Source organism: Patella vulgata, chromosome 4 (assembly GCF_932274485.2).
Source record: "Patella vulgata chromosome 4, xgPatVulg1.2, whole genome shotgun sequence".
NCBI lineage: Eukaryota > Metazoa > Mollusca > Gastropoda > Patellidae > Patella > Patella vulgata.
This window is the reverse complement of record NC_065882.2, coordinates 38,169,600-38,197,092: the sequence shown is the minus strand read 5'-3', so window position 1 is coordinate 38,197,092 and position 27,493 is coordinate 38,169,600. Positions and strand designations below refer to the sequence as shown.

Here is a 27,493-nt window from a genome sequence, read left to right as displayed (position 1 = left end):
CCGTCCGTCAACAATTGTTTGTGAACAGTCTACAGGTCACAATTTTTATCCGTTTTCAACGAAACTTGAAATATAGGTTTATCACCCTAAGATCTCGGTTCCTTTCGATATTGGCATGTATCGGACTGTAACTTCATGGATTATGGCCCCTGATTGTACGAAAAATCACGTTTTTAGCTTGTGAACACTGTAGAGGTCACAATTTTTATCCGATTTGGTTTAAACTTGAAAAGTATGATTATAACCCAAAGATCTCGACTCCTTTCGATATTCGCGCATTTCGGAACGTAACTTCCTGCATTATTGCCCCTGATTGTACGAAAAATCGTGTTTTTAGCTTGTGGACCCTATAGAGGTCATAATTTTTATCCGATTTAAAGGGACAATAACACTCTTTCTGGCTTGACAGCTCCAGAAAATAAATAATATCTCTATCTAAGTACTAGATGTTTAAGTGTCCTACCTGTTGTGTAAATTATATATTACATCCAATTTTACTTGTCCAGAGGGTTCGAAAATATTTTTAAATTGAAGTTTCATTTGAAAAGGTTTACGTTAGACGTTTCAAACCATTATGTTGAATTTTTCAAAATTTTTAAATAAGGTGTGTTAAGATGAAATTTGTATCATCAATTAATTGAAATATTCTAAAATAGTACAATTTGTTGACCAGAATAAAGATTGGGACATATTATTCAGTTACAACGAGAGTGGTATTGCACCGTTACACCCCAAGGACGACTGAGTTCGAATTTCGTGAAAATCGGACCAAAACTGACAGACAAAATGGCCGCCCTTCGTTCTCAAATAGCGTAAAAATATGGTATATCAAGGTTGTGGAGCCTATAGAGGTCACAATTTTAATCTTATTTTGACGAAACTTGAAATGTAAGTTTATAACCCAAAGATCTCGGTTCCCTTTGATATTCGCGCATATCGGACCGTAACTTCATGAAATATGGCCCCTGATTGCACGAAAAATCGCGTTTTTAGATTGTGAACCATATAGAGGTCATAATTTTTATCCGATTTAAAAAACCGTATTATTATATCGCCGTTACACCCTAAGGACGACTGAGTTCGAATTTCGTGAAAATCGGCCCAAAACTGGCAGACAAAATGGCCGCGCCTGGTACTCAAGTAGCGTAAAAAAATATGGTATATTAAGGTTGTGGACACTATAGAGGTCACAATTTTTATCCGATTTTGTTGAAACTTGAAATGTAAGTTTATAACCAAACGATCTCGGTTCCGTTCGATAATCGCGCATATCGGACCGTAACTTCCTGAATTATGGCCCCTGATTGTACGAAAAATCGCGTTTTTAGCTTTTGGACCCTACAGAGGCCATAATGTTTATTCGATTTTGTTGAAACTTGAAATGTAAGTTTATAACCCAAAGATCTCGGTTCCTTTCGATATTTGCGCATATCGAATTGTAATTTCCTGAATTATGGCCCTTGATTGTGGGAAAAATCACTTTCTTTTTAGCTTGTTCTCTATCCATCTCTCGAAAATGTGGGCGTATCCTGCCTGGCAGCCGCTGGTTCTATATTCAAACGAACTAAAAATATCATAAATGAGGATGCCTGAGCAATGGATTCACATAAAACTGCTCTTTCTCCTTGATTTTTTTTTATATTGGCGATATTCAAACTTGAATCTCAAAAAAGTAGATTTAATGGATGTACATCGACAGAATGTCTCTAAAACACATTTGACTAAATCAGTTTTGTAAAACGAACTAAATATATCGTAATAGAGGATGCCTGAGTTGTGTATTCACATAAAAACTGCTCTTTCAGGCTTGAATGTCAAAAATACAGATTTTAATCATGTATATCTACAGAATGTCTCCAAAACACATTTATGATATCTTTAGTTTGTTTTAGAAAAGGTATTTAATCAAATGTGTTTTGGAGAAATTCTGTAGATATACATCCATCAAATCTGCTTTTTTGAGATTCAAGCCTCAATATTTAAAACAGGTAGAAAGAGTAGTTTTTATGTGAATCCACTGCTCAGGTATCCTCATTAGTGATATCTTTAGTTCGTTTTACAAAACTGATTTAATCACATGTGTTTTGGAGATATTCTGTAGATGTCAGTCCATTAAATCTGCTTTTTTGAGATTCAAGTTTTAATATCGAAAAACGAGTAGTAAGAAGGAGAAAGAGCAGTTTTTATGCGAATACACTGCTCAGGCATCCTCTATTACGATATATTTAGTTCGTTTTACAAAACTGATTTAATCAAATGTGTTTTGGAGATATTCTGTAGATGTCATTCCATTAAATCTGCTTTTTTGAGATTCAAAAGTTTGAATATCGAAAAACGAGTAGGTCGTTTTTTAGATTCGCCAATATCAAAAAAAACAAGGAGAAAGAGCAGTTTTATGTGAATCTACTGCTCAAGCATCCTCATTTATGATATCTTTAGTTCGTTTTAGAAAACGTATTTAATCAAATGTGTTTTGGAGACATTCTGTAGATATACATCCATAAAATCTGCTTTTCTGAGATTCAAGTTTGAATATCCAAAAACGAGTGGCTCGTTTTTCGACATTCGCCAATATCGAAAAACGAGCTGGTTGTTTTTCGTTATTCGCCAATATCGAAAAACGAGTAGCTCGTTTTTCGTTATTCACCAATATAGAAAAACGAAAAACGAAAATCGAGCTAACTTCACACTGCTGTGTAAACTTGGGCCATTTTGTTGGTGTCCGCGGTGTTACGTATTAAATATAAATTGGGTTAATTTAGACTAACCGGAAGTGTTTTGTCAATATCTCTGGTATTTCTCAACAGATTTTCTTCAGGTTTGATTTTTGGCGACTGTGGACAAATCACATAGGGGCTCTGACTGATGTTTTTGTGGAATTCGGACGTTTTAGAATCAAAGATTTTTGAAAATTTTCATCAGCATTTTTCGACATTCACGACGAATTATCTCCGTCACTTTTTGGGGTATCAGACTAAAACTTGGTAGGTATAAGGCAAATATCGATGCCTTTAAAAGGGCATACTAAACGTTTTTGTGACGGATTCCGGAAACTTCCGGAAAATACCGAAGCCTTCCGTTTTTCCCGAACATGAATATTTCTTTCCATTTTCAAAATAGACTTAAAACGGCACATGGCCATATTAGCCCCAGATATTATCATTCATTTTAAGTTGCCTTGTTTACTAACATATAGGACTTTACAAAAAAAGCGCCCAATCGATATTCAGCCGCCATCTTTTATATGATTTTCTCAAATATTTGTTTTGTTTTGAAGCTAGACCAGATGATAACACTCATCAGGAACCAGATTCTTTTAATTTCGGTTTTTTTTTTCTGTTCCACTTTGAAATGTTTCGACTTGTATAGCTTTTACTAATCTTATATCACGTGACCACACCCTTCAATGCCCTTTGACCTGTACTAACAACTTCTGTTAAAAAAAGTTTCATCTTGACGTATAACTTCTGGTTTTATTAAGAGTTGAAAATAACATGTATTTTTCCATCTTAATAGATATTTGATGTTATTATACAGATACTGGACAGTGCATGGTGTGTCCTGATTGGTGACGTGACCAGGCATAGCATGACGTGACCTGGCGTAACAAGACGAGACATGACGTGAAATATATCGTGACACATGCGCAGCTTAAAGCGTTTTTTGCCTTATATTTGTTGCTTTGAAAATTAATATCCGTTATTGATTTCGCTTTGTGACGAACCGGATTTAATTTAATTAACCGATAGTGATGGTAAGTAATCGTATACAAATGTAAACGTTTATAATAATTATCACGTTATGATATTCATTTTAGTTTATTAATCATCGTGTGGAGAATCACATTTTGTAAATTTTGGTATATTGCTAACTATGTATATAATTTCCATTATTTATAAGATCTATAAAGTATATTACTGTTCCTAATACTTTCTTGTCTACGATATCACCTATGGTGGAAGTGGACGTAAAACGTTAGATTTGAACGAGCTAATACTTTAATCAGATTGTGAAAATTTTCATAAATGTATAAATATGTATTTTGAGAGTCGACATGTAGGTTGTGTTATCTCGTCATCAGGCTTGCCTGAAGACGGTTGGTATTACCGATTGACCGATGTAAGCTAGACCAGTCTCTCTCTGCTGAAAATTGACAGTACTGCAAGCTTTTATCTGAAAGCATCATACCGGTAAATCGCTCAGGTGTAGCGGTAGGTAATCGAAAGTTGCAGACTTCGATTGTAAAAAAAAAATTGGTTCGACATCTTTCTTGTAGCGGGCGGTAAGAATATTGTTTTTTACCTATTGTTAAACATACATTACGCAAGAGCAAAATCTGATTATTGCAAGACTTAATTTAGGCTTCAGATGTTATAGAAATTATAAATTAGATCTTTATTTAAACAACAAGCCCAAAATCAACTCTGTAGACCCACGGATGGCTCGGCTACAGCTCGGATTTAAATAGGAATTAACTGATTGATTAATTCAAATATAGCGCACCCTGATGAGAATACGTCAGTTAGATCGAGGCTAAATGATAGAGTGTACGTAGCGAGGCCGTTGTAGAGCGTTTCCGCATGCCATTGAAAACATTACTGGATAATCGAGATATGTAGGTGGAGTTAACGCCTGTCAATCAAACGATCGGCCAAGGTGAAGGCACATTTCACTACCATTTCTAGTCAAATATTACAACGATGATAACTATGTTCAGAATAAAGTAATTTGACTGAAATTTTCAATATATTCTTCTTTCATCTTCTACTTTTGAACTGTTATAGCAAGAATGGCCAACTCTCTATAAAAAATCTCCCATAATGTATCTTTAACCAAATGTGTAGTACGCACCGATGGAATTACAAATTATAACTGGTAATATAAAGAGAACTTAAATTTGAGTTTGTCCTCGGTGATATTCGAACCCCTGGCCCACAGTACAAAACCGCGTAGCCTATGACAGTCAAGCGTTCTACCGACTGAGCTACACCCACCTCTGTCCACACGCTGATGGGCATGACATGGCGTTACCTGACATTGCACAATATAATGACGTGTGACGAGGTGGTGTTCCTGATTGGTAATACATGTACCGAAATACGTCTGTACCGCCTAATTGTATTTGGTACCTCGCACGTCCCCCACCCCCACCTTCGAACCCTTAGCAAAGAGATAAATGTCTGTCGTTTGCGGTGTCGTTTCAAATATGTCAAATATTGTAGACCCTGTTTAGGCCTGAATTGGATGTCCCCATGTCCTCACGAAACGGGGGTCTCCGACAGACTACAATATCTCTTCAGCTCAGATGCCCACTATGGCAGTATATTAGACTCAAAATTCTAACATGCTATCGTCTAATTTCTAACTTCTATTCATGTAATTTCTAACTTCTATTCATGTAATTTCTAACTTCTATTCATGTAATTTCTAAATTATGACAATGTATAATCCAACTTCTTTTTTTGTTCAGTGTAAATTTGAATTCTATTCCATCTTATTTCTATTATTTAGATGCCTTCTTCGTTGAGGCTTTACATGTTAAGCATGAAAGTCAAACAAATTTAGAATTTTGATACTTCTACTTAGCAACCATCATTATGACGTCGTTTGGTGTCGCCACCGTGTGATCGGGTCCATTATGTTGATACCAACGACTCGCTCATCTTCAGGTTGAATGGTTTGGCGGAGTGTTGAAATTGAAAACAACATCGAACGTGACATGGTTTGCAAATTGAAATACTATTTCAAATATAAGCTAAACCGCAAATGTTGTTTAGCTTGTATTTGAAATAGTATTTGCCAACCATATCACGTTCGATGTTGTTTTCAATTTCAACACTCCGCCAAACCATTCAACCTGAAGAAGAGCGAGTCGTTGGTATCAACATAATGGACCCGATCATACGGTGGCGACACCAAACGACGTCATAATGATGGTTGCTAAGTAGAAGTATCAAAATTCTAAATTTGTTTGACTTTCATGCTTAACATGTAAAGCGACAAGAAAGTAGACATTTTTCGTCTTTTAAGATTAAAATAATAGAAATAAGATGAAACAGAATTAAAGTTTACACTCAACAAAAAAAGAAGTTGGATTATACATTGTCTTAATATAGAAATTACATGAATAGAAGTTAGAAATTACATGAATAGAAGATAGAAATTAGACGATAGCATGTTAGAATTTTAAGTCTAATATACTGCCATAGCCCACTACACCATCCGCTCCCACACTCAAACCTTTATGAACGCCGCGGTATAAGAAGTCTTACCATCATGCTCAAAATTATAAACAAAACGCATCTCAATACCCACTAAACATTATTCATGGCTTTGAAAGCAATGCATATGCATACAATTTAAGAACTAGTGGTGATGTTTCCACACCTACTGTAGAATTTCATTATATAAACTTTCCATCAACAATTCGAACTCATCATACAGTAACGCTTAAATAGAAATTGTCTGAGAGATTCAAGATAATAAAAGCTCCGAAAAAATTGGATGGAATGGAATTTGTTTCACAATGAAAGTACTGCACTTTTCAGTGCTTTTTGGAACTTCCGAATCATCAACTTAAATATACTTCTTTCGGGTGATTCTAGTTTAAAAACTGACAGTAACATATATATTTTTAATCAAGTTCAAAAATATATAAAATCAACTAAAAGATTCGTGCGTAGTGTATTTTTTCCCTTTCCTTTTGCACTACTGTAAAAACGTTATTTAGTTGGGGTTTTTTTATCTTTGTGTACGTAATACTGTTACATTGTGAGTTGCTTTCCTTGCAATTTTCCATTTCGATTTTTATTCGTAAGGGTATGATAATCATATTGGATTTCAATACACGACACTAAATCCTTCATTGAGATTCTTTGGATATGTATAGAAATCATAATTCGAATATTATTTTTTTTTACATTAATGTGATTTTCAACTATTTATTATAACATTTATATCTTCCATTTTTTTTCTCTTCTCTTTTTCCTTAATAATTGGACTATTATAACTGTCAATTTCAACGTATGTGCAGAGGGCATCGATAAATTTTCGTAGCTTTTGTCCCCATCCTTTTGTACTACATTTATGTTCTGGTACAAAAAAATATGTTTAAAACAAGCTTAGATATTGTACCTAGTTCAACTACACCGAAGGCCCTCGGCTGCCATTACTAAGGAGGATTTAACCAAAAATATATAGAAATTTCGTCATAAAAGACGTTTAGTCAGTGTTTGTCGGGGATTTATATTTAACTTATAGGAACAAATCATCTGAAATTATAATAGATAAACCATTCCATCTAGATTAAATTGTTGAATTGGGTCAACATGAATGCATCTTAATTTTGATCTGATTTGTTAAACTGAACACAAAATCAGTTACTGCTTTACCGACAGGTCATGTTGTTTTAAAGTATAATTAAGCGATTAAAGTTATTGGCTATCGTATTTCCTGTTGTGTTTACACCTGTATTACTACATACGTTATTCAGGTGCAAGATAATTCTTATGTCGCCATCAGATGTATGTTATTTATTGCAAGTGTTATAGTTTACATGCTCATGAAATATAATAAGTGATATTTACTAAAGAAATAATGGGTTTGTTGTTATCAATTGTACAAAGGACGCGTGGAATCACAATGCATTTTGGCAAACAAAGGGTACCCTGAACTATGGCTATAGACAAAGCTTGGTGAATTTTGTCCCTAGGACATCACCTATAGTTGGTTTATACTTCTGATCCGTCGATGGTGTAATGAGCCTAGTTGCCTTAGCAACGGTTCCGAGCACGCGACATTTTTGTCAGTAAGAGCCACACCTGTTGTATGTGTGAAAGACAGGGGTTGAACTAGAGAACAAAGCTTATGAAACACAACACATTTTTCCGTGACCAAAAGTAAAACCTTTAATCGATTTTTTTTATTTTATATTCTCAAATATACAATGGAATAATTTACTTTAAAATGTTATAAGGCTTGACTGAACGTCATATTTAAACGTTTATTTGAACTAAGTGTATTATTCTTAATTTGAACAAGCATTATTTTAATACATGGTCAATGTTCATCCAATACGAGTAAGTACAGGCTGCATGACCATAGTATGTCTCAAAATTATACATATGAAAATCAATAGTACCTACTGTCTTTAACATATCTGATAATAATTGTTAGAAATTATATTAGAATTTGATGGGAATATATTGTAGATATTATTACCGTTTGACATAAATATAATAAGGCATGAAGGTTTTTTTTTTTATTTTATATTTGCCGGAATTCGGTTTGATTGACATTATTCTTTTTAAAAGAAAAACAGAAGAACATGCGTTTTTCTCACATACGGCTCTTCGGTCCGGTGTTATCTAGGAGAGTACCGAAAGGAAGACTAGGAAGGGGAGTAAGTAGACGTGTTCAGCATGGTTGTTTTATTCTATTCATACTAACAGTTGTAATCAATGTTCCGAAAGGCCTAGCTAGAGAGAACGTGAGTTGATAACTGTATCGATTTTGCGAGACAACATAGCGAAAGAGTACTGACTACAACGTGGACAAAAATGTGTAGGGCCTTCATTGTGCGCCGCATTATATTGATTGTCATTTAGTTCAGGTAAAAGCAGAGGTGTGAGTCAGCCTCTTGTACCATCTTGACACAGGTGGACACTTGGTTAAAATATTTATAAGGATTCGTGGTCTACAGATATGTCTTCTAAATCACCCAGCATTCTGTCAGGTAAGGTACTCTGGCTTACATTATTTTTAATTCCGTCCTATATAACAGCCTGGTAAACAGCCGTAGAAAAACGCGTTAATCTTTTGATCATTATATATAATGTACCATTACTTAAAATTTAATCAGGGTTAATATACGATATATCCTCTTTGCTATTATAAAACAGATCATGTTTGTTTGAACGTGGTATTAATTAAAATTGTATTAGCTTCATCATAGAAAATAGTTTTATGTTTCACTTCTGTTCACTAATCTTCTTTATGAGGCTACATTTTTCTGGTATTTCATCTTTTTGTCATACTCACATGTTGACTAATCATGCTGTGTACTATTTACAACTTGATCTTGATAAGTATGTGTTTATACATGAATGAGTTGTTTGTAATATAGAGAACAAGTAGCCTTATATAGTAGTTGCATGCTACAGGGCACATGTAATACCAATATTACGACAGAAAGCAATTACTTATCCATTAGCATAGATATCAATTTCTTTGTGTAATATATTTAAAACTGGCACTCTGTATCGTAATAGATACAGTTAAATTCCATCTAAATGCAATGGCAGTGTGGTATACCGTAAATCTTGTTGTTTGACATGAAGCCCTCATCGATCCATTGGTAAAGTGCGCACTTTCGTGTGATAGACATTATATGGCGGAGAACATATTGATTAATACACCCCAGACAGGTGTAGATACAAAATTTCATCGAATGGTAGGTTTTATGTAGAACTGACTATTGGAGCTGTTATTTTCGGTAGTCAAGAAAAACTAGATCAATAAAGCCATTGATGAAGAGATTTTACTTCTACTCAGTAAAATTTAATGCTTTATATATTTTACAGTAAATTTGTCAAATCAGCCATTTGGCCAAACACGTGGTCAATATTTTCTAAGAGCAGTTCGTTTTTATTAAAAATAACATCTTTCTTACTAAAAAGGAACTATTTTTATTTAATTGACTTTGATACGCCATAATGTAATCAGGTTCAGTAAAAGTGAAATTGATAGTAAAAAATTATATTTATTTATTTTTGCATGTAAGAAAGGATTGAGTGATAAAAAAACCCTCCTACTCGTCTTTTTTGATATCAAAAAATACCAACACACGTCGATAAAGTAAAAAAAAAAAACCTCGGCAGAGCCTCTTTTTTTCACTTTATCGACTTGTGTTGATGTTTTTTGATATCAAAAAAGACTCGTAGGTACGGAAGCCCATTAGGGTCAATCAAATGAAAAAAATTACAAGATACGGAGAAGCCCATGAGTAACTTATTTTAAGGTCGCCATACACTGATTTATCGAATAGCTAGGTCAACGCCGTATTTTATTTTATGTTACAGAATCGGCACATTCATGTCATGTTCCCATAAATATTATTCGTTGTTTTCGTGCCTCCATTAAAATCATAAAGTTCATACTCTCATTAACTTCATACTCCCAACAACTTCATATTAATATCATAATTCATCAATTTTAATGCTCTCCTTAAAGCCACAGGACGCTATTTACATTTTTCGGAAAACTTATTTAAATTATGATTTTTGGCTGTTTTATTTTCTGCAGAAGTTACCGAGTTTAGCGATTTTTTTCCATTTCGACAGGAAATTAAAAACTGTGCGAAGTCAAAACGAACTAAAACAAAAAACATTTTTACGGTTAATCATCAACGGCAGATATGATTCAAATCTGTTGAAAATCGGAGTTGTCTAATTAAAGATACATTATAGGAGATTTTTATAGAGAGTTGGCCATTCTTGCTATAACAGTTCAAAAGTAGACGACGAAAGAAGAATATATTAAAAATTTTAGTCAAATGACTTTATTCTGAACAAAGTTATCATCATTGTAATATTTGACTAGAAATGGTTTGATTGACTGGCGTTAACTCCACCTACATAATCTCGATTATCAAGTAACGTTTTCAATGGCTTGAGACGGGGGTTGCAGTTCAATTCGTATCACATTTATTTTTACTACAAATTAAAAATAAGACTTTTATTATATAGATAAAAAGCGAAAGTTTGAAAGGACTGGACCAAATCAATGAGGCATAATTATAGCCGACTTCTTGTTAGCCTGCGTGTACTCTTGTACTGTAACGTTACGTGACTTCCGAAGCAGACAAATACTGAATAGGAAAGACTACAGTGATCCAATGGGGCTGCGTTAGCTGCGATGTTTATCAATTTTTCTGTAAACGCAAGTGACAAAAGAGCGTATAATACCAACATCCAAACTCTCATTTTAACCACAACTGAACATAATATCAAGGCCGTATATATCGAACTTTCAATCAAATTGACTGACATGCGGCATCGCTCAACAGCGGCCTCGCTTCGTACGCTTTATCATTTAGCCTCGATCTAACTGAAGACGTCAACGTAACGGTTAATAATCTCCGCATGGGGCGCCATTTTTTATTTAATCAATCAGTGAAATCCTATTTAAATCCAAGCTGTAGCCGAGCCATCCGTGGGTCTACAGAGTTGATTTTGGGCTTGTTTTTTAAATAAAGATTTAATTTATAATTTCTATAAGATCTGAAGCCTAAATTAAGACTTGCAATAATCAGATTTAGCTCTTGCATAATGTATGTTTAATAGTTTATATAACATTTCAGGCCTAAAGAAAGACCTCCGATAGGCAGATTTAGCTCTTGCATATCCTACAACATAATGTGGAAGTAATTAGTAAAGGCTCATTCACAAACGACAAAATAATAATTTAAAAAACGCGTAGAATGCACTAAGCCGGCGTAAACGACTGCCGTTCAATTTGAACTGTTCGCGTAATTCACCGAACATAATTGATTAGAAATTACAATATCCTTTTTTTCAAAAATTGAATTATCACTTTACATATATTCATATTATATTAATATATGCTTTTAGAACCATTTTTGTCTATTTGAAGGTTACAAATAATAGAACCATACACTCTTTAATAAGAACCCACTGACATATATTAAGTTAAATCTTTATCACATTTTTGGCCGTTTTGTTTTCGTTCGTTTTAACTTTACACGGTCATATAAGTTTTGGTCGTTTTGGATAAACGCCTTTTAGTCTATATCCCTTTTAAACAAGCCGTTGCCGTCTTTACGTTTCGCTGAACCTCCTTCATGCGTCTCTATTTAATTCGATTGAATCCAAACCTGAAAATTAGCTATCGTTGCGATCTTGATTTTGAGTTCTTTAATGATTAATTGGTATACATTCAGGCTTGGATTTTCAAAAGTTTCTGAAAAATATAAATGGCATTCCATGGCTTTAAAGATACATTGTGTCGAAAGTATTTATCGGGTGGTTATTTCGAATAAAAGTATAGCAAATTTGGTATATAATAATAATAATAATATCTTTATTCGTACTTAATTGTACACTTTCAAAGGGGAAAAAATAACAATGAAAAGTTACATGATATGTACAATAGTTCATTAGGTATTTACAGTTAAAACTAGACACCATTCTTATGAAATACACAAATGATCAATGATTTCGTCAATGTCAGGGTCTTGATTTGAGTCTCTAAATAAAATAAAGTCTTTTATTCTATTAGCTGCCAATACATCATTTACACTATTATTTTCAGTGTCATATTTATTAATCGTTTTTAGTATATCATTTACATTCATGTCGCTAATATTATATTTATTAACATTATATTTGTAACATATATAGTTAATATTATTACAAATAGTGGATTTACTTCCATGCAGAGCATGCAGAGCACAGATGTGCGTGCATTCATTTTTACTTTTTAATATACTGCTGATAAATTTCATACATCGTTTTTGAAGCTGAGCTTCTATTGTAAAATCATTGCAAATTAAATGTAGTAAGGCATTATGGGTGCGATTTGGTAAATTGAGCAGCCTCCTGACACTCTTGCGCCAAGCACAATAAAATCTCCCTATTGATTAGTGCGTTATGTCCCATAAAGGAAAGTATAGACACCCAATCTTACTGGAAAAATACTATATTACCCGAAAAACACCAATGGGGCAAGCAATGGGCAAAAATGTCAGGGTATCATTAACTGGCAACCCGACTGTTGTCTGCCAGCTTATTGTGTGCTAGCTTGACTGGGGGGGGGGGGGGCGGTTTTATTTCTTGATCAAATGGTTAGGCGGTTTGGGGAACATTGAGGGTGTGAACGGAAAAAGTAGTTGACAGAAAATAATTAAGAATTTACTTAGGTCAAATATGTACGATAAATTGACAGTAAGTAACGAAAATACATTCTGAAAAATGGACACGGCGTCTAACAACAGTTTATTTATAGCTTGCGGTATCTCCCGACGAATACAAAGTTTTGAGAGGGATTTGAAGTAAATTTTTGATAGATTAATTAGTTTGAATATGTTTTTAGTCCAAATATATCATCATATCACATAGTTTGTACGCGGGAAATTATCTTTAAGGAGAGCATGAAATCAATGAATCATTAATAAATGATATCAATGAGAGTATAAAGTTGGTGAGACTATCAAGTTAATGAGAGTATGAACTTAATGAATGGTTTTTAATGAGGGCACAAAATAGCTAATGATATGAATGGGAGCATGACCTGAATGTGCCGATCCCGTAACATAAAAAACGACTTCATTTGCCTAGCTATCCGATAAATCAGTATAGGGCGACCTTGAAATAAACTGGTTAGAACACTTTTTTTTCAATTAATTGATCCTAATGGGCTACTCCATATCTTGTAATTACAAGATAGTTACAAGAAAACTATCTTGTAATCACAAGATAGCCCAATATAACCTATAGCCTAATATGACCTATCATAGTTATATAAAAGATTGTCAGAATAGGTAAAATCTAAGTTTATTCTATAAATATATTCCATATACAGGTAGTGTAAGGGGGATAAAGGTTACTTCTTGCTGCACTCCAAGCCGAAATGACCCAGACTGTTGCACTTGAGATTGTTCTTGCAACACGTGTATCTCTTTGGTGTCTAGAAAATTTACCACGGCAAAATACCTTTGGCTCCAGAATGGTCCCACTATGTGTTTCATGATTTATGTTAATTAATTAGGCTTTCATTCTTTATTTAGAAAAGAAATAATTAAAGATATTAAAAATGAATTTCAAGTAGGCCTAGACCAATAACATTTTTCAGTTAACAGATTTGAGCTTGTTGGTTTATCTTTTTACAAATAATCCTAATCCCAAAACTAATGTGTATTGCAGACCGTCTAATAGCAAGAAACTGGGGTGTTCCCACTTTGTCGGCAGGCTTTGATGTCAAATTTTACCGCTAATCCAGAGTTAATCCTAGAACAATGGTGTTATAAACTATAGTCCATATCTTTTTAAAGAATAAAACTGTATTGATTTCAACAAATTTAACTTTTATTAAATAACATTAAATAATTTACACATATAAAAATGCATTACAATTTACACATTATAGTGAATTGAATTCATGTTTGAAGGCATAACGCCGGCATGAATAGTGTTCAAAATGGCATTAATTAGTTGGTTAATAAATTGTATTAAGAGGGATTAAGAGCTCATTAACGCTGAACAATAGTGAACAGTTCTTGAGTGACGACTTTTAAACAGAGTATAGTTTTAAGATCAATTAAAGGATTAACAGTCTGCCGGCATAGTGGGAACACACCAAGACACTGTCCATTTTAAACCATTGTACAGAGAGAGAGATATTCTTTATTTCACAAACCGTACATAGATACAGTGTAGAAACAATAACATATTTACATCAACAAAATATAACATATATATACATGTATGGATAGGATTTAACCAGGGGGTGTAACCTTTGTGTTATAACCTTAATTAATCCGTGTAAACTATTTAATACATAAGGGTGAGTACAGTTAAACAATTCGCTCAACTTGTGTATATTTGGTCGTAAGTAGAACTTAGGCAATATAGACAATTTCCTTTTCTTTAAAATAACCGAATCTGTACAAATAAATAAATAGTGGAATTCGTCGCCAATATCAGTTAGATTGCATAATTTACAGGTTCTATTTTCTCTCGGGGGTTTCTTCCATCGGCCAGTTTCTGTGGGTAATTTGGTATTACAAGTTCTAAATCTACATATTAGTTTAGATTTGTACATGGGTAAGACTGAAAGATATTTTTCGAAATCAAGACTATGTTTCATTAATCTGTAATTTAAACCCTTTGGAGATAATGCTATGCTACTATGCCATGATTGTAAAAACTGGTCTTTTAGAGAATGGGCAATACGGGTTTTCAGCCATTTTATATTTAAAAAGGTTTGTGTTACATATATGCATGATAAGCCACATTCGTGAAGGATGTTTTTAATGCATCTCATCCAGGGTGTAGTGCAAGATTTTGACAGTTTGTATAGTTTAGTTGTCAGTTTGTTTTCATCAGTTACTACTTTAGCCCAGTAACATACCATTCGTACTTTAATAATATCGATAATTAAGGGTTACCTGCCCAGTTCACCAAAGACCATCGAAGAACTTGTGGAATTATTTAGTGATAATATGTATTTACAATATTTCATATGGATTCTTTCGATATTGGTAATATATTATTGGTAATGGTCGAGAGCGAGACATTAAGTAATATATTGTAACAACAAGAGGGCCGGGCCGTGTGGCCCGAGTGTTTTTAAAATATATTACGCAATGTCTTAAGCTCGAGACCATTAAACGACTTAAAATACAGACACTCCGCACGTGCTTTTACTGTGAAATTCGTCACACGAGTCCAGTATTTCACTAGTATAAATAATGTACGATTGGCAAGTTGCCCGTGCGATTATTTGACATTATGGTACGCCAACTTCAAAGGGTGACGTCATATCAATCCGAGGGAGAGAGAGAGAGTTTATATCCGACATATACAACGTTATAGTTTTAATCACCGTAAAATTAAATGGACTTTTCCATTAAAAGTCCACAATGATTGGATAATTGATCGATAGTTTCCGCCAAATAACGAACATTACCGAACTAATCACGTGAATAGAATGTTTATACCCACTACTGACGCCATTTGGGGGGGGGGGGGGCGGGGGGGCCGAAAGGTTAGCACGTTGTACGTGACAAGTAGTAGGGTCGCCTGTTCAACCTCGTGGGTTTTCTCTAGGTCCTCCGCTTTCACCCCACTGCTAAAGACCCATACGCGCAAGCGAATTATTGAAATAAAATTGAACCATATTTTAGTCCCCAAATGACCTACTTTGTGTCGAGTCGACGTTAAACCCCATTTCTTCTCTCTCCCTTCGTCTCTCTCTCTCTCTCTCTCTCTCTCTCTCTGTCGCCATTTCGAGTAAATATAGGTTCAATTGAATTGAAAGCAAAAACAAAATGGATAGTAATACGTTATCAGACGAATAATCAATCCTTTTTTGCCAAAAGATTGACGGTGGAATAGACGTGAATGCAAATTCCGACGAGGATCTACTAGTTGCTAGTCAAAGACTGAAGAAAATTTGGATCAAAGGGCAATCTTCTCCGTGAAGGTTTTCGATATGTTCAGAGAAGGATTTGGCCGACTCTGTTAAGTGGACTGTACCCAAAAATACTTTACAAGGGAACTCTTGGCTATAAATGCACTCAAGTCTTGGGGTGTGATAAATAATCTAAATGTGGACGAAAATAAAATTATTTGAAAGATATCTTAGGTATGGATAACCGATCTATATATACTATTCAAAAAAAGTAGGGGATATTTGATTTTGGGGGCATAATACTAAAATATGAAAATGACTACGAAAAAAGTCACTATAGAACCTAACAGAAGAAACATTTCCAGTTACATGTGACGCCCAAACGCACCAATAGCTACCGCATGGAATGCAGGTGATGCTTGGGATCATCATGGGGGTCCAACCCAAGATTTGCACGACTCTGACTTTGAATGTTACAGTCATTGTGGCATTGAATTCCAGGGTGGAAACATCAGTTTAATTGTTTTAGTGACCAGAAAACAAATTTTGATATGCGTCGGCTTACCCAAAATGAAAGGTTACGTGCCCTTGGCATGCTACAGATCGGCACAACACAGGCGGTTGTGGCGCGGACGATGAATGTTTCTCAGTCTGTCATAAGCAGGCTATGGTCCAGATACCGTGATACACAATCTGTACAGGACAGACCACGCTCAGGTCGACCAAGGGCGACAACTCAAGCCCAGGATCGATTTATCCGTACCTTGGCCTTGAGAAATCGTGTCATCACAGCAAATCAGATCAGCGCTCGTCTTCAAACAGACACTGGTGTGAGAGTGAGTGGCCAGACGATTCGGAATCGACTGCATAGGGGTCACCTTCGCGCCCGACGTCCTCGCGTGATCCCTTGTTTGAGAGATCATCACATTCAGGCAAGACGTCGTTGGTGTAGGGATCGTCAACACTGGGATAATCGACGCTGGAGCAATGTGATGTTTTCAGATGAGTCAAGGTTCACTGTTGATTTTTTGGACAGACGTAGGAGGGTGTGGCGTCGTCGAAACGAGCGCTTCCAAGACGTTAACGTCATCAGACATGATCGATTTGGGGGTGGTTCTGTTATGGTGTGGGGAGGCATCACTGTTGCTGGAAGAACGGCTTTACATGTTGTTGCAGGGCGTGTTACAGGCCAGTACTACCGGGACAACATCTTGGCAGTCCATGTTGTGCCGTTCGCACGACGTCATGGCCGCCGTTTCATCTTCCAGGATGACAACGCAAGATGTCACAGGGCCAGGATCGTTACAGGTTACCTCCAACAACAGAACATCACCACATTACCTTGGCCAGCACTGAGTCCCGACTTCTCCCCCATCGAGCATATCTGGGACATGCTTGGACAGAGGTTACGTCAACGTCAACAACGTCCTGCCAATGTCCAAGAACTTGCTGCTGCGTTGCAACAGGAATGGGACAATCTGGACCAAAATGACCTTAGACGTCTCATTAGGAGTATGCCACGTCGGATCAATGCTTGTTTGGCAAACAGAGGAGGATTTACCCGTTACTGACTTGGTTGTGATGCTGTGGTAACTTTGCTGTTTGACCCCGGGTATCATTTTACCCTTATAATGGTCAGTCTGTGCCTTACTTAGTCTAACGATCATTTGGAATAAATCGATGAATGTGAACTTCATTTCATTTTGTCATTTGTTTCTTCGTCAGTTTCATTAGGTGACTTTAATAACACTTAAAAATCAAATATCCCCTACTTTTTTTGAATAGTATATATGCCGATAAGTACGCCGTATGTTTCGGTGCGGAATGCTAACAAACTGTACCATAAAAAAAATTTAATTGTCAAAAAAATATAAAGTTATTTTTGTGTTCTTTGTATTATTTCGATCATCAACGTCATGAGCGCTTGGTATGAACCGAATATATCAACCTGAGATGACGTCATGACAGGTTGATATGAACCGAATATATCAACCCATGATGACGCCATAACAAGTTGACATGAGATGTAACTGCTACGCACATCAAAGAAAAACCTACCGCCAGTTGTATATTAATAAATAAGTGTGTTCTTCTAATTGCTTAATTTGCCTTACGATAAAATAAACGAATAGGTTGCAGTGGTATTTTCCATGCTACGAAAGAGAAGGCATGGAATGCCCTCAAAGAGATTGAGTGAGAATTGTTTTTGTGAATGATGGTATGTAAATATTCCTTTTCCCGGTCGACATCAGTGTATTAACATTATTCCAAATAGATCTATCTATCGCTATAGATATAACAACCAAGCTCTAATCAAGGTTTATTTATGTCGTCATCTTAAGTTAGGTGAAGCAGAGGACTGTCCAAAATTAAAATTGATTTTAGTTAATCTGCATCAACAAAAATAACTAGGTAACTCAGGAACTCCCAGAAATATAATGACTAAGGCATATTAGGCAATATCTTTAATAGGATCTGCTTATCTGTAGTCATTTGGGGGGTTGGATGGCCGAATGGTTAGCACGTGCGCGCAGCGGGCTGTATCATAAGGCCTGTCATTGAGTCAACTGGCGTGGTTTCGAATCCCCGGTTGTACGTGACAAGGAGTAGGGTCGCCTGTCCAACCTCGTGGGTTTTCTCCGGGTCCTCCGGTTTCCTCCCACTGCTAAAGACCCCTACGCGCAAGCGATTTATTAAAATAAAATTAAACCATATGCTAGTCCCGAAATGACCTAGTTTGTGTCGAGTGGACGTTATACCCCATTTCTCTCTCTCTCTCTCTGTAGTCATTTGGCCAAATGACTGGAATATTCAGGCAATTGACCAAATGCTTGTCCGCGTTGGGCGTTTGACCAAATGCCTTGGCGTTCGACCAAATGTCTAGGCGTTCGACCAAATACCCGGTTTTATAGACTGACTGTGACATATACATACAAACCTAAATTTTTATATGGTTTGGAGAACTGTAAGAATTTTGCTCCAATTTATCGGTAAATATGGAACGTAAATATTACATTTACAGGGGTAAAAATCACGAATACTACCAGAAAACGTTATTATACGGATACATTGGTGGGATGGGGTCGTTCTGTAGAAAACTATATGCCATCGTAAACTTTTCAATGATACAATATCCATCAAACGCAAGTCTCTGTAAAGCTTGCAAAATATATAAGTACTATTGATGACAATACACAAAACTCACTGTACAAGCGCAGACAGAATCTTCCTTTGTTTGGTTCACCAGTTTGTTGATGGGATTCTTGGGAATCTCCCATTATTATGAAAGACGACAACACTTCAACAATCAATAGAAGGTTAAATAACGATATTTTTATGCTCCAAATGTAAACATAAAGCCCGGCCCATACCGCCACGACTTGCCCAGACTCTACCCAACGCAACGTCTTGTCTCAGATAATCAGCGCAGTGTGGACAGTCGCACGACCACGATTCAATCGATTTCCGTCGCGTCGTGGCCCGTCGGCCCGATTGAACATGTTCAATCGTAGTCGGATGCAATTGGTTGCAGTCGTAACTTATCGTGTTTGTGTAGAATTTTTGGACAGAAGAGAGAGAGGATGGGTTGGTTTACATGTGGGAGGCACGCCCATGTCTCTACAACCCAGCATTGAAGTCCTGTCGGGCCTGTGTGGACTGGTACCGTCGTAGGCAAGTGAAGTAAAGGCGCGACCCGATATTTTTTTACAACTACCCAAGACGCTGAGTCCTGTCGGATTGTGTGTAGTCGTAGCGGTATGGGCCGGGCTTAAGATGACGGAGCCCACTTGGCGTCGTACTAATCTCGTATTTATAAAGTCATATATAAACAAAGGAAAACTCAGTCTAAAAAATAAACCCAAAACAATTACAATTCTAATCAAATGCAAAGTAGTGAATAATACCTCGAACTGACTGTGCAGGTACTAAAGAGCTTGCTAAAAATGTTTGTCATTTTTCTTCAAATAAAATGAAACTGATTAGGAAAATCTTTTCGAAACCAATCGCAACACTGCTTATGTTAAGCCCTCGGCAGACCGTGGTGGCGTACTTACTGCGCTGCTGCGACTGTACGGCGACCAGAAAATGCACAAGGTCGCCGGCAAACGTGAACACAACGCGAGAAAATGTCCCCCAAAATTACAAACTTGAAAAACGCCGCCTTCTCACAGCGCTCCTGGTCAGATCGCAGAACTTTGGTGTTTGTTTTGAACATGCTCAAAACAAGCGCCGTGACTCGGCGATCATTGGCAACTACGGGGTCCACAGCACGATATCTAGCGTTTCCTTCACGCTTTTACCACGCTAATGACGATCTTGGCGCGACCTGAGACCATTTTCCGCCGCCGTAGCAGCGCAGTAAGGACGCCACTCCGGTCTGACGGGGGTATTAGCGACGTTCCGTTGCCAATATTTGAGTTCAGTAACTAAATCTACTGTGTATCCACTTGTAAGACCAGCCTCGAAGACATGTACGCCATCTATATCCACATCTTTATTAAAACATTATCTGGATGAAAAATATTCCCGGTGTCATACAGGTAATAAAATGTTGTATTACAGATGCATTATGTAAGAGCTAAATCTGCCTATTGGAGATCTTTCGTGATTAGGCATTTGTTTATTTCACTGACCCCAAATCAACTCTCTAGAACATTGGATGGTTGTGATTTTCAACACGATCTACAGTTTTAAAGTATTATGGCGATAACTGTTAGCTAAATCTTACATAATTCATTTTTAATAAATCTGTGGTTCCGCATAATTAGGAAACGTTATTTTGGCTGTTAAAAATTCAAATCTGCATAGAATTGTTTTTTTTTAAATTAGTTACCCAAAGATTTTGGAACAATGTGTTGAGCAAATATTCTCAGTCAGCTGATAATAAAAATGAGTAGGCTCCAGTCTGACGATGAAAATACTATTCTTTGAAAAGGTTATCTTATGGGTAGAAAACAGTGAGTAGTGTTTCATTCAAAGAACATGAAATTCTATTGGGAGTATCAAAAGGTCGTGTAATTCAAAACGGTCTTTGAAGATTTTCAAGTCCGTTCTTACTTGCCAGGTGGTCGAGAAAAACCAACGCCCCGCGTACATATTCTTCGTGCACGTAATAGATCCATTGACCGTTGGAATTTAAAGAAGATTAGGTGGATATGCCACTCTCCAGGCAAAATTCTTGCCCTCTATTAGTAAGTGCAAGAGAATCCGTGATAGAATGCATGACTTTGAATACACATGTATGCAGAAGACACACAATTGTATATTACCGTCAAACCATCTAAGTTTGGTGCGTGTAAATTAAACCTCGAAGAATGTATCAATGAATTTCCAAATTGGATGTCATATATTGTTTGCTTTACATTTACGCCTACAGCAAATGTGGCTACACTATTTTTCTCGTACCTGCGACTAATGTCACATATACGAACTTATTTTCAAACTACTTCCGATTAGTTCCAAACATTACTGGCATTATTTCGATGGGATTTTATGTTGGGTTTTCTCCAGGGGTACGTTCCCTGAAATCTCGGGCCACTTTCATTGGTTAGGGATTCTGGGTTTTCGGATTCCTTTTAATTTTATCGCTTACGTGTGCTGCACTCGGCGCCATTTCTCATTTTCTCCGATTTCGCATCCCAAATGCCAAAAGCCAGGTTTGTAAAAAGCAATAGGAGCCGATTTTGCGCTTAATTAAAGGACAATAATTTGTTCAATAGTGACAATATTCGAAGAATTGGTGAAATTTTGACAAGAGGAGATTTTTCAAAGGCGCCTAGTTTGGAACCCGAATCATTTAAGACAAAGGAAACTCGTTAATATGTCATTAAAGGGACAATAACACTCTTGCTGGCTTGAAAGCTCCAGAAAATAAATAATATCTCTATCTAAGTACTAGATGTTTAAGTGTCCTACCTGTTGTGTAAATTATCCATTACATCCTATTTTACTTGTCCAGAGGGTTCGAAAATATTTTTTAATCGAACTTTCTTTAGACGTTTTGAACCATTATGTTGAATTTTTCAAAAATTTTAAATAAGGTGTGTTAAGATAAAATTTGTATCATCAATTAATTGAAATATTCTAAAATAGTACAATTTGTTGACCAGAATAAAGATTGGGACATATTATTCAGTTACAACAAGAGTGGTGTTGAGCCTTTAAAAGACAGATATAAATATAAATTCGTGTGCTTTCCTGACATATTATACCGAAATGATTTTTTACAGGACCGCGTGAATAAATATAGTATAAGAAAACTTTTGACTTTAAATCAACCTCTAAAATACTGTTTTATTTGGATGTTTGGCTGTTTATTTTATAAACTGATTTTACTTTGATCCATTTTTAAATCTTTGTTAATTTCTTTTAAAACTTTTATTTTATGTTATGTTATATATCGGGACTAACATATAGTTCAGTATTATTTCATTTACTTACTTGCGCAAATGGTGTTTAACAGTGAGACGAAACCGTGGGACCAGAGAAACCCCACCTTGTTTGACACATGACCCCACACCTTGTCACTATCAAGCGGTAAGAGAGAGATGGGAATAAAATGTGGTATATGGTTACTTGTTTTTCTTCTTGGAAACTAACTGCAAAGCCAAAGAAGATGATTAATCTGAGTAGCAATCTAAAATCTATTTATCGGTTGTAAAGGGAGATAACTGGGTAAACATTTCAATTTTCTGCCAAATATCGAATATTCGTTGCAGTAGTTATACTAATGTGCTGTTATTTGAAAAATTAGGTTGTTATTTGATCATATTGGGTAGTATTTGATGAGTATTTGTTAGTAATGGGTTATTATTAGCTTGTTTTGGGTGGTATAGGGAGGCAAATGGAACAGCCAGACATCGGTATTGCATTTGAAGCACATTTCCCGCGATATAACTCTGTATTTTCAAAAAAATCATATTGATATGTCTATTTTGCATCATCATGTTGTACTATTGGGTAGTATGTGGTGATATTGAGGTGGTATTAGGTAGTATTGGGTAGTATTGGGTAAATCGTCCCACCCTGATGCGTACACATAGTATGGAGTTTGTCGATCGAACCGGAAGTAAAACGTGAAAAATCCCTTAGGCTTTTGCGAGATTTTACTTACAGACATTTCTGAATCCTTGAAGGAATGCCTAAAAAACGTTCGGAGCAGAATTTAGATTTCGGTCAACTGATGGTCACCATCTTGAATTGTATATGAAAAAGTGAAAAATCGACGGTAACGGGCATGATAATAAACACTATAGGCCATAGTTTGTAGAATACGTCTTCTATTTCCGAGACGAATACATTTCTGCATAGTCTAGATCAGGGTCGAATTTTGATATTTGAACATTTCACAATTTTGAATTTTGCCTTTGACGTGTTTCGTGCCGACAAAGTTTGGAAATAGACGAATTCACATTAAGGGCTTGGAAATAATCGGAATAGGCCGCCGTTTCGTGAATCCGTCTCCTATTTCCAAAATTACTACATTTCTGGTTAGCCCGCTTCCAAGAATGGGTGGTGACTTTTGAATACATATATTTTAAAAATGTTTTACGAATCCCAAATCACCGAATTTTACTGACGAAAAAATTGACCTATATACCTGTAACTTTGTGACTATTTGACCAATTTTACTAATTCTTTTTTTCTTTTAGTACCTTGAAACATTTACTTTAAATCGACTATTTCCGATTTTTGAATTTCAAAAATTAGGCTATTGACATCCCGGAAGTAAAAATCAACTTGACGACTTATTTAATAAATACAGAATTTTCATGAAATTTGGGATGTATGTAGATCTGATAGATCCAACCTCAACAATGTCATTAGAAATTTTCTAACTTATCTCCTCTTGAAGAGGAGAAATTTAGGACCAAAGTTTTCAAAAAAAAAAAAAAAAAAAAAATTAGTTCAGATTGCCGTGAATTTATTTTTCTGTACTAGATAAGAAACTACTGATGCGTACTTAAAATATGAAGATTTTTGATCGAACCGGAAATGCCACCATCTTGAAACGTGAAAAATCCCTAAGACTTTTACATTATTTTACTTACAGATACGGGAGTCACAGTTTCAGAAACCCGGAAGGAATGTCTAGAACATTATCGGAGCAGAATTTAGATTTCGGTCAACCGTTGGTCACCATATTGAATTGAATATGAATAATAGTGAAAAATCCACGTTAACGGGTGTGAAAATAAACACAATAGTAGGGTGCCCCACCATAAATAAATATCTCCAAATAGCCGAACAATTACACCACAATATTTATATGTATACCAATCCTTAAATCTGTTTGGCACATTTATAGCCACTAAATAAACGGCCATGTTGTACTTAATAAGCTATGACCATTTAACCATCGATAAATAATATACTGAAAAATTGTTCCGAGTGCCGTCCATAACATCCAGGCACTTTTGAGCAAAACATAGGTTTACGTGCCCTTGTTTTGAAATTAGTCTCGCTTAACCAGTCTGCCGACCATTCTCCGTCTGATTGACAGACCTGGATAATCAAGACTACTTTTTTTTACGAAACATGACAGGAAGCTGGAACAAGAAACACGCACGGTAGGCAACTTAACAAATGTTTAAAGAACCTTATAAAAGTTAAATGAAACTACTGCTACTATCATGTTCCTGTCTAACCCGAGTTTTTCAGATATATTATTTGTACTAAACCAAAAGATGCCGCTCCTGGTATAGTTAACGATAAAGCAATTTAAAAAATAAAACGAACGTAATTTCTAAAGCTGCTGTAATAACCAAAAAGCTAAATATTAATACTATTCAGAATCATCAATAAGAGATTTGTTACGGCTGTAATAGTTGATAGTGTTGAGAATTTCACGTGCGATGGCTATTTATAGACTCAAAGCGAGTACGTTACTAGCCAGAAATCACTTCGAGACACCCCAATGAAGCGTGCACATTCAACGTATCGAGTGCCTCTTTTAGTAGGGAAAATTTTCGGCACATGGGGCACCCTAACAATAGACCGTAGTTTGCCTTTGACGTTTTAGGTGCCGATAAAGTTGTTTACGAGTGAAACATCTGCATTAACGGCTTAGAAATAATCGGAAGAGGCCGCAAAAAATCAAATTATTATCCACTAGCATCATTTGTTTCAATAATCTAACTTTATGTTGGGAATTAACATGTCTTGGTTTTTTTAAAACTATTTTGACAAACATCCGAGAGAATGTGAATGACGTGGAGGCAGACCACCATTAATTTTATCATTGACTTCAATGTTAATTCTGTCTCTTTACCCGGCTTTAACTTTCCCCAAATTTTCGTTGGGCTGAATGCTCTTCAAACTTGAATAGCATATTTAAAACTTGTAACATATCACCGTAACCAGCCTGTTAACTCTATTATCCGCCCAACCCTAAGCCATGAATATGTACCAAAACCGGTCAGAAAATGTTAATTCAAACCATCATCGTCCATTCTAGAGCAAAAAAATCAACAAAAATGGGCATGCAAAAGGAAAGAAAGGGGGAAGGGAGAGAGAATAGCGGGTACGGATATGGTGAAATTTAACAGTGGTCTGCCTCCCCGTGAAATGTATTACTTCTCTCCCACGTAAGCGACATTAACCTATAGATAATTGTGGATATCTACGTTTCTGCTTCATTAGTGATTTTTAAAGAAAAAAAACAAACTTGATATAAATACAGTTGCTTTCATACAAGAACACATCTTCACTTTATTAGTTCACTCGATTTCACTGACGAATGTTTCAGTCCGGTTCATTTCTTACTAGGTTAAATCTTATTGATATTTTTATTTCGGTTTCATGTTTGCACAATACTGTACGTAGCGTAGTTTTGATTTCGTCTGATGTATGGAAACACCTGACCTAGCTAGGTAACTGTATTTTAACTCTTTGAAACGTGATAATATTATATACAAAAATTACTAACCAAGTCAAATGTTGATCGTAAAAGATTAAGTGGGTCATTTGGTGCTTATTTAGAAAGTTTATCAAAATCGGTTTGTAACCTATGGATCTGTTCAACTTTTAAAATGTTTAAAAGGAAATTTTACCCGATTGAAATGTTTACCATTAAATCAGGTCAAATGTTGATCGCAAACGAATAAGGAAACTACACACACGGCGATGACATTAAAGGACAATATTGGTGTCAGTCAATATCACATATGTGATAGAACTGGTTAAACACGTTCCAAATATTATTTTAACACATAGATCATTGCTACGATAGATGCGTAATGAAAATTAAAAAAAAACCCAAAAAAAACCCAAAAAACCCCCCAGAAGTGACGAAAGCAAAAGGAAAGCACAAGTTATCCTTCTATAGCTGACAAGTGAGGAGTGATAACAGATACACCGGCGAATTTTTACTCACTAATAATTCCTTCGAAGACTAAAAGTTGTTATGTGAGACTATGAGTGAATATTCAAAAAAGAAATAGTCAGTACATTCCCTTGCTTTTTATTCATTCTATACTTAATAAAAACATGGTAATGCACGGATTTTCTATTTAATTCGTTTTCTCTTATCTAGTGACAGTCAATTATTTTTTTTTATGAAATGTCAGATATCCTGCCACTGCCTCAATAACAAAGTTTGGTCTTGGAAGGAATTATTAGTGAGCATAAATTCGCCCGTGTATCTGTTATCGAGAGAGAGATAGAGAAATGGGGTTTAACGTCTACTCAATACAAACTAGGTCATTTCGGGACTAACATATGGTTTAATTTTTTATTTCAATAATTCGCTTCCGCGTAGGGGTCTTTAGCAGTGGGAGGAAACCAGATGACCCGCGTTACTTCAATGGTTTAAACATATTTTATTACCACAATGTAAAAGGATCGGACAAAAGTTACATAAACTTACAAAAACATCCTTTCCTTCATAAGTACATGAAATTATTCAATATAACAAGAGGTGCAAAATAAAGAAAAGAATTAAGACGGTGCTGTGGAATAAATCTCAAGATTGACGAAGATGATCATAAGAAAACTATCTGAGAATTATTCCAGTGAGTGCAAGGATCTTGAAATTTTAACCCCATTTGCAACTATCTTACAGCAGAAAATATCGAAAGGTTACAAGAGCTGTTGGTACGAGGTTATTTCAAGCTTAAAGGTGTATTTCCAAATAGTAACTTAGGATAAGGACCACTCGTATGCCACTGGCGAATGGTCATTTACACCTCACTAAAATCTATGGTGTTGGAAGTACACATTTAAAATGTTGACCCAAATCTGGTTTTAAACAATTTTACTGTTTATTTCGAATATAAAGAAAAGTAATAGTTAGAAAACATTGTCAAATCTTTTTGTATCTTTAAGATATTTATGTATGTTTTGA

The 27,493-nt window shown here is 35.7% G+C and overlaps 1 protein-coding gene across 2 annotated transcripts in view; it reads left to right on the top strand.

Moving 5' to 3' along the window:
• The window catches only part of LOC126818831 (nucleolar protein 4-like), a 150,763-nt gene that overhangs the window by 36,976 nt on the left and 86,294 nt on the right, over window positions 1-27,493 (top strand). The window contains exon 1 of one of the 2 annotated variants that reach the window (XM_050546465.2): window positions 8,459-8,734. The exons of the other annotated variant lie outside the window; for it this stretch is intronic. Within the exon in view, the coding sequence (XP_050402422.1) occupies window positions 8,704-8,734 (31 nt within the window). The 5' untranslated portion in view covers window positions 8,459-8,703. Of the gene's footprint in view, window positions 1-8,458; window positions 8,735-27,493 lie in introns of those variants that run through there. 2 annotated transcript variants of the gene reach the window in all.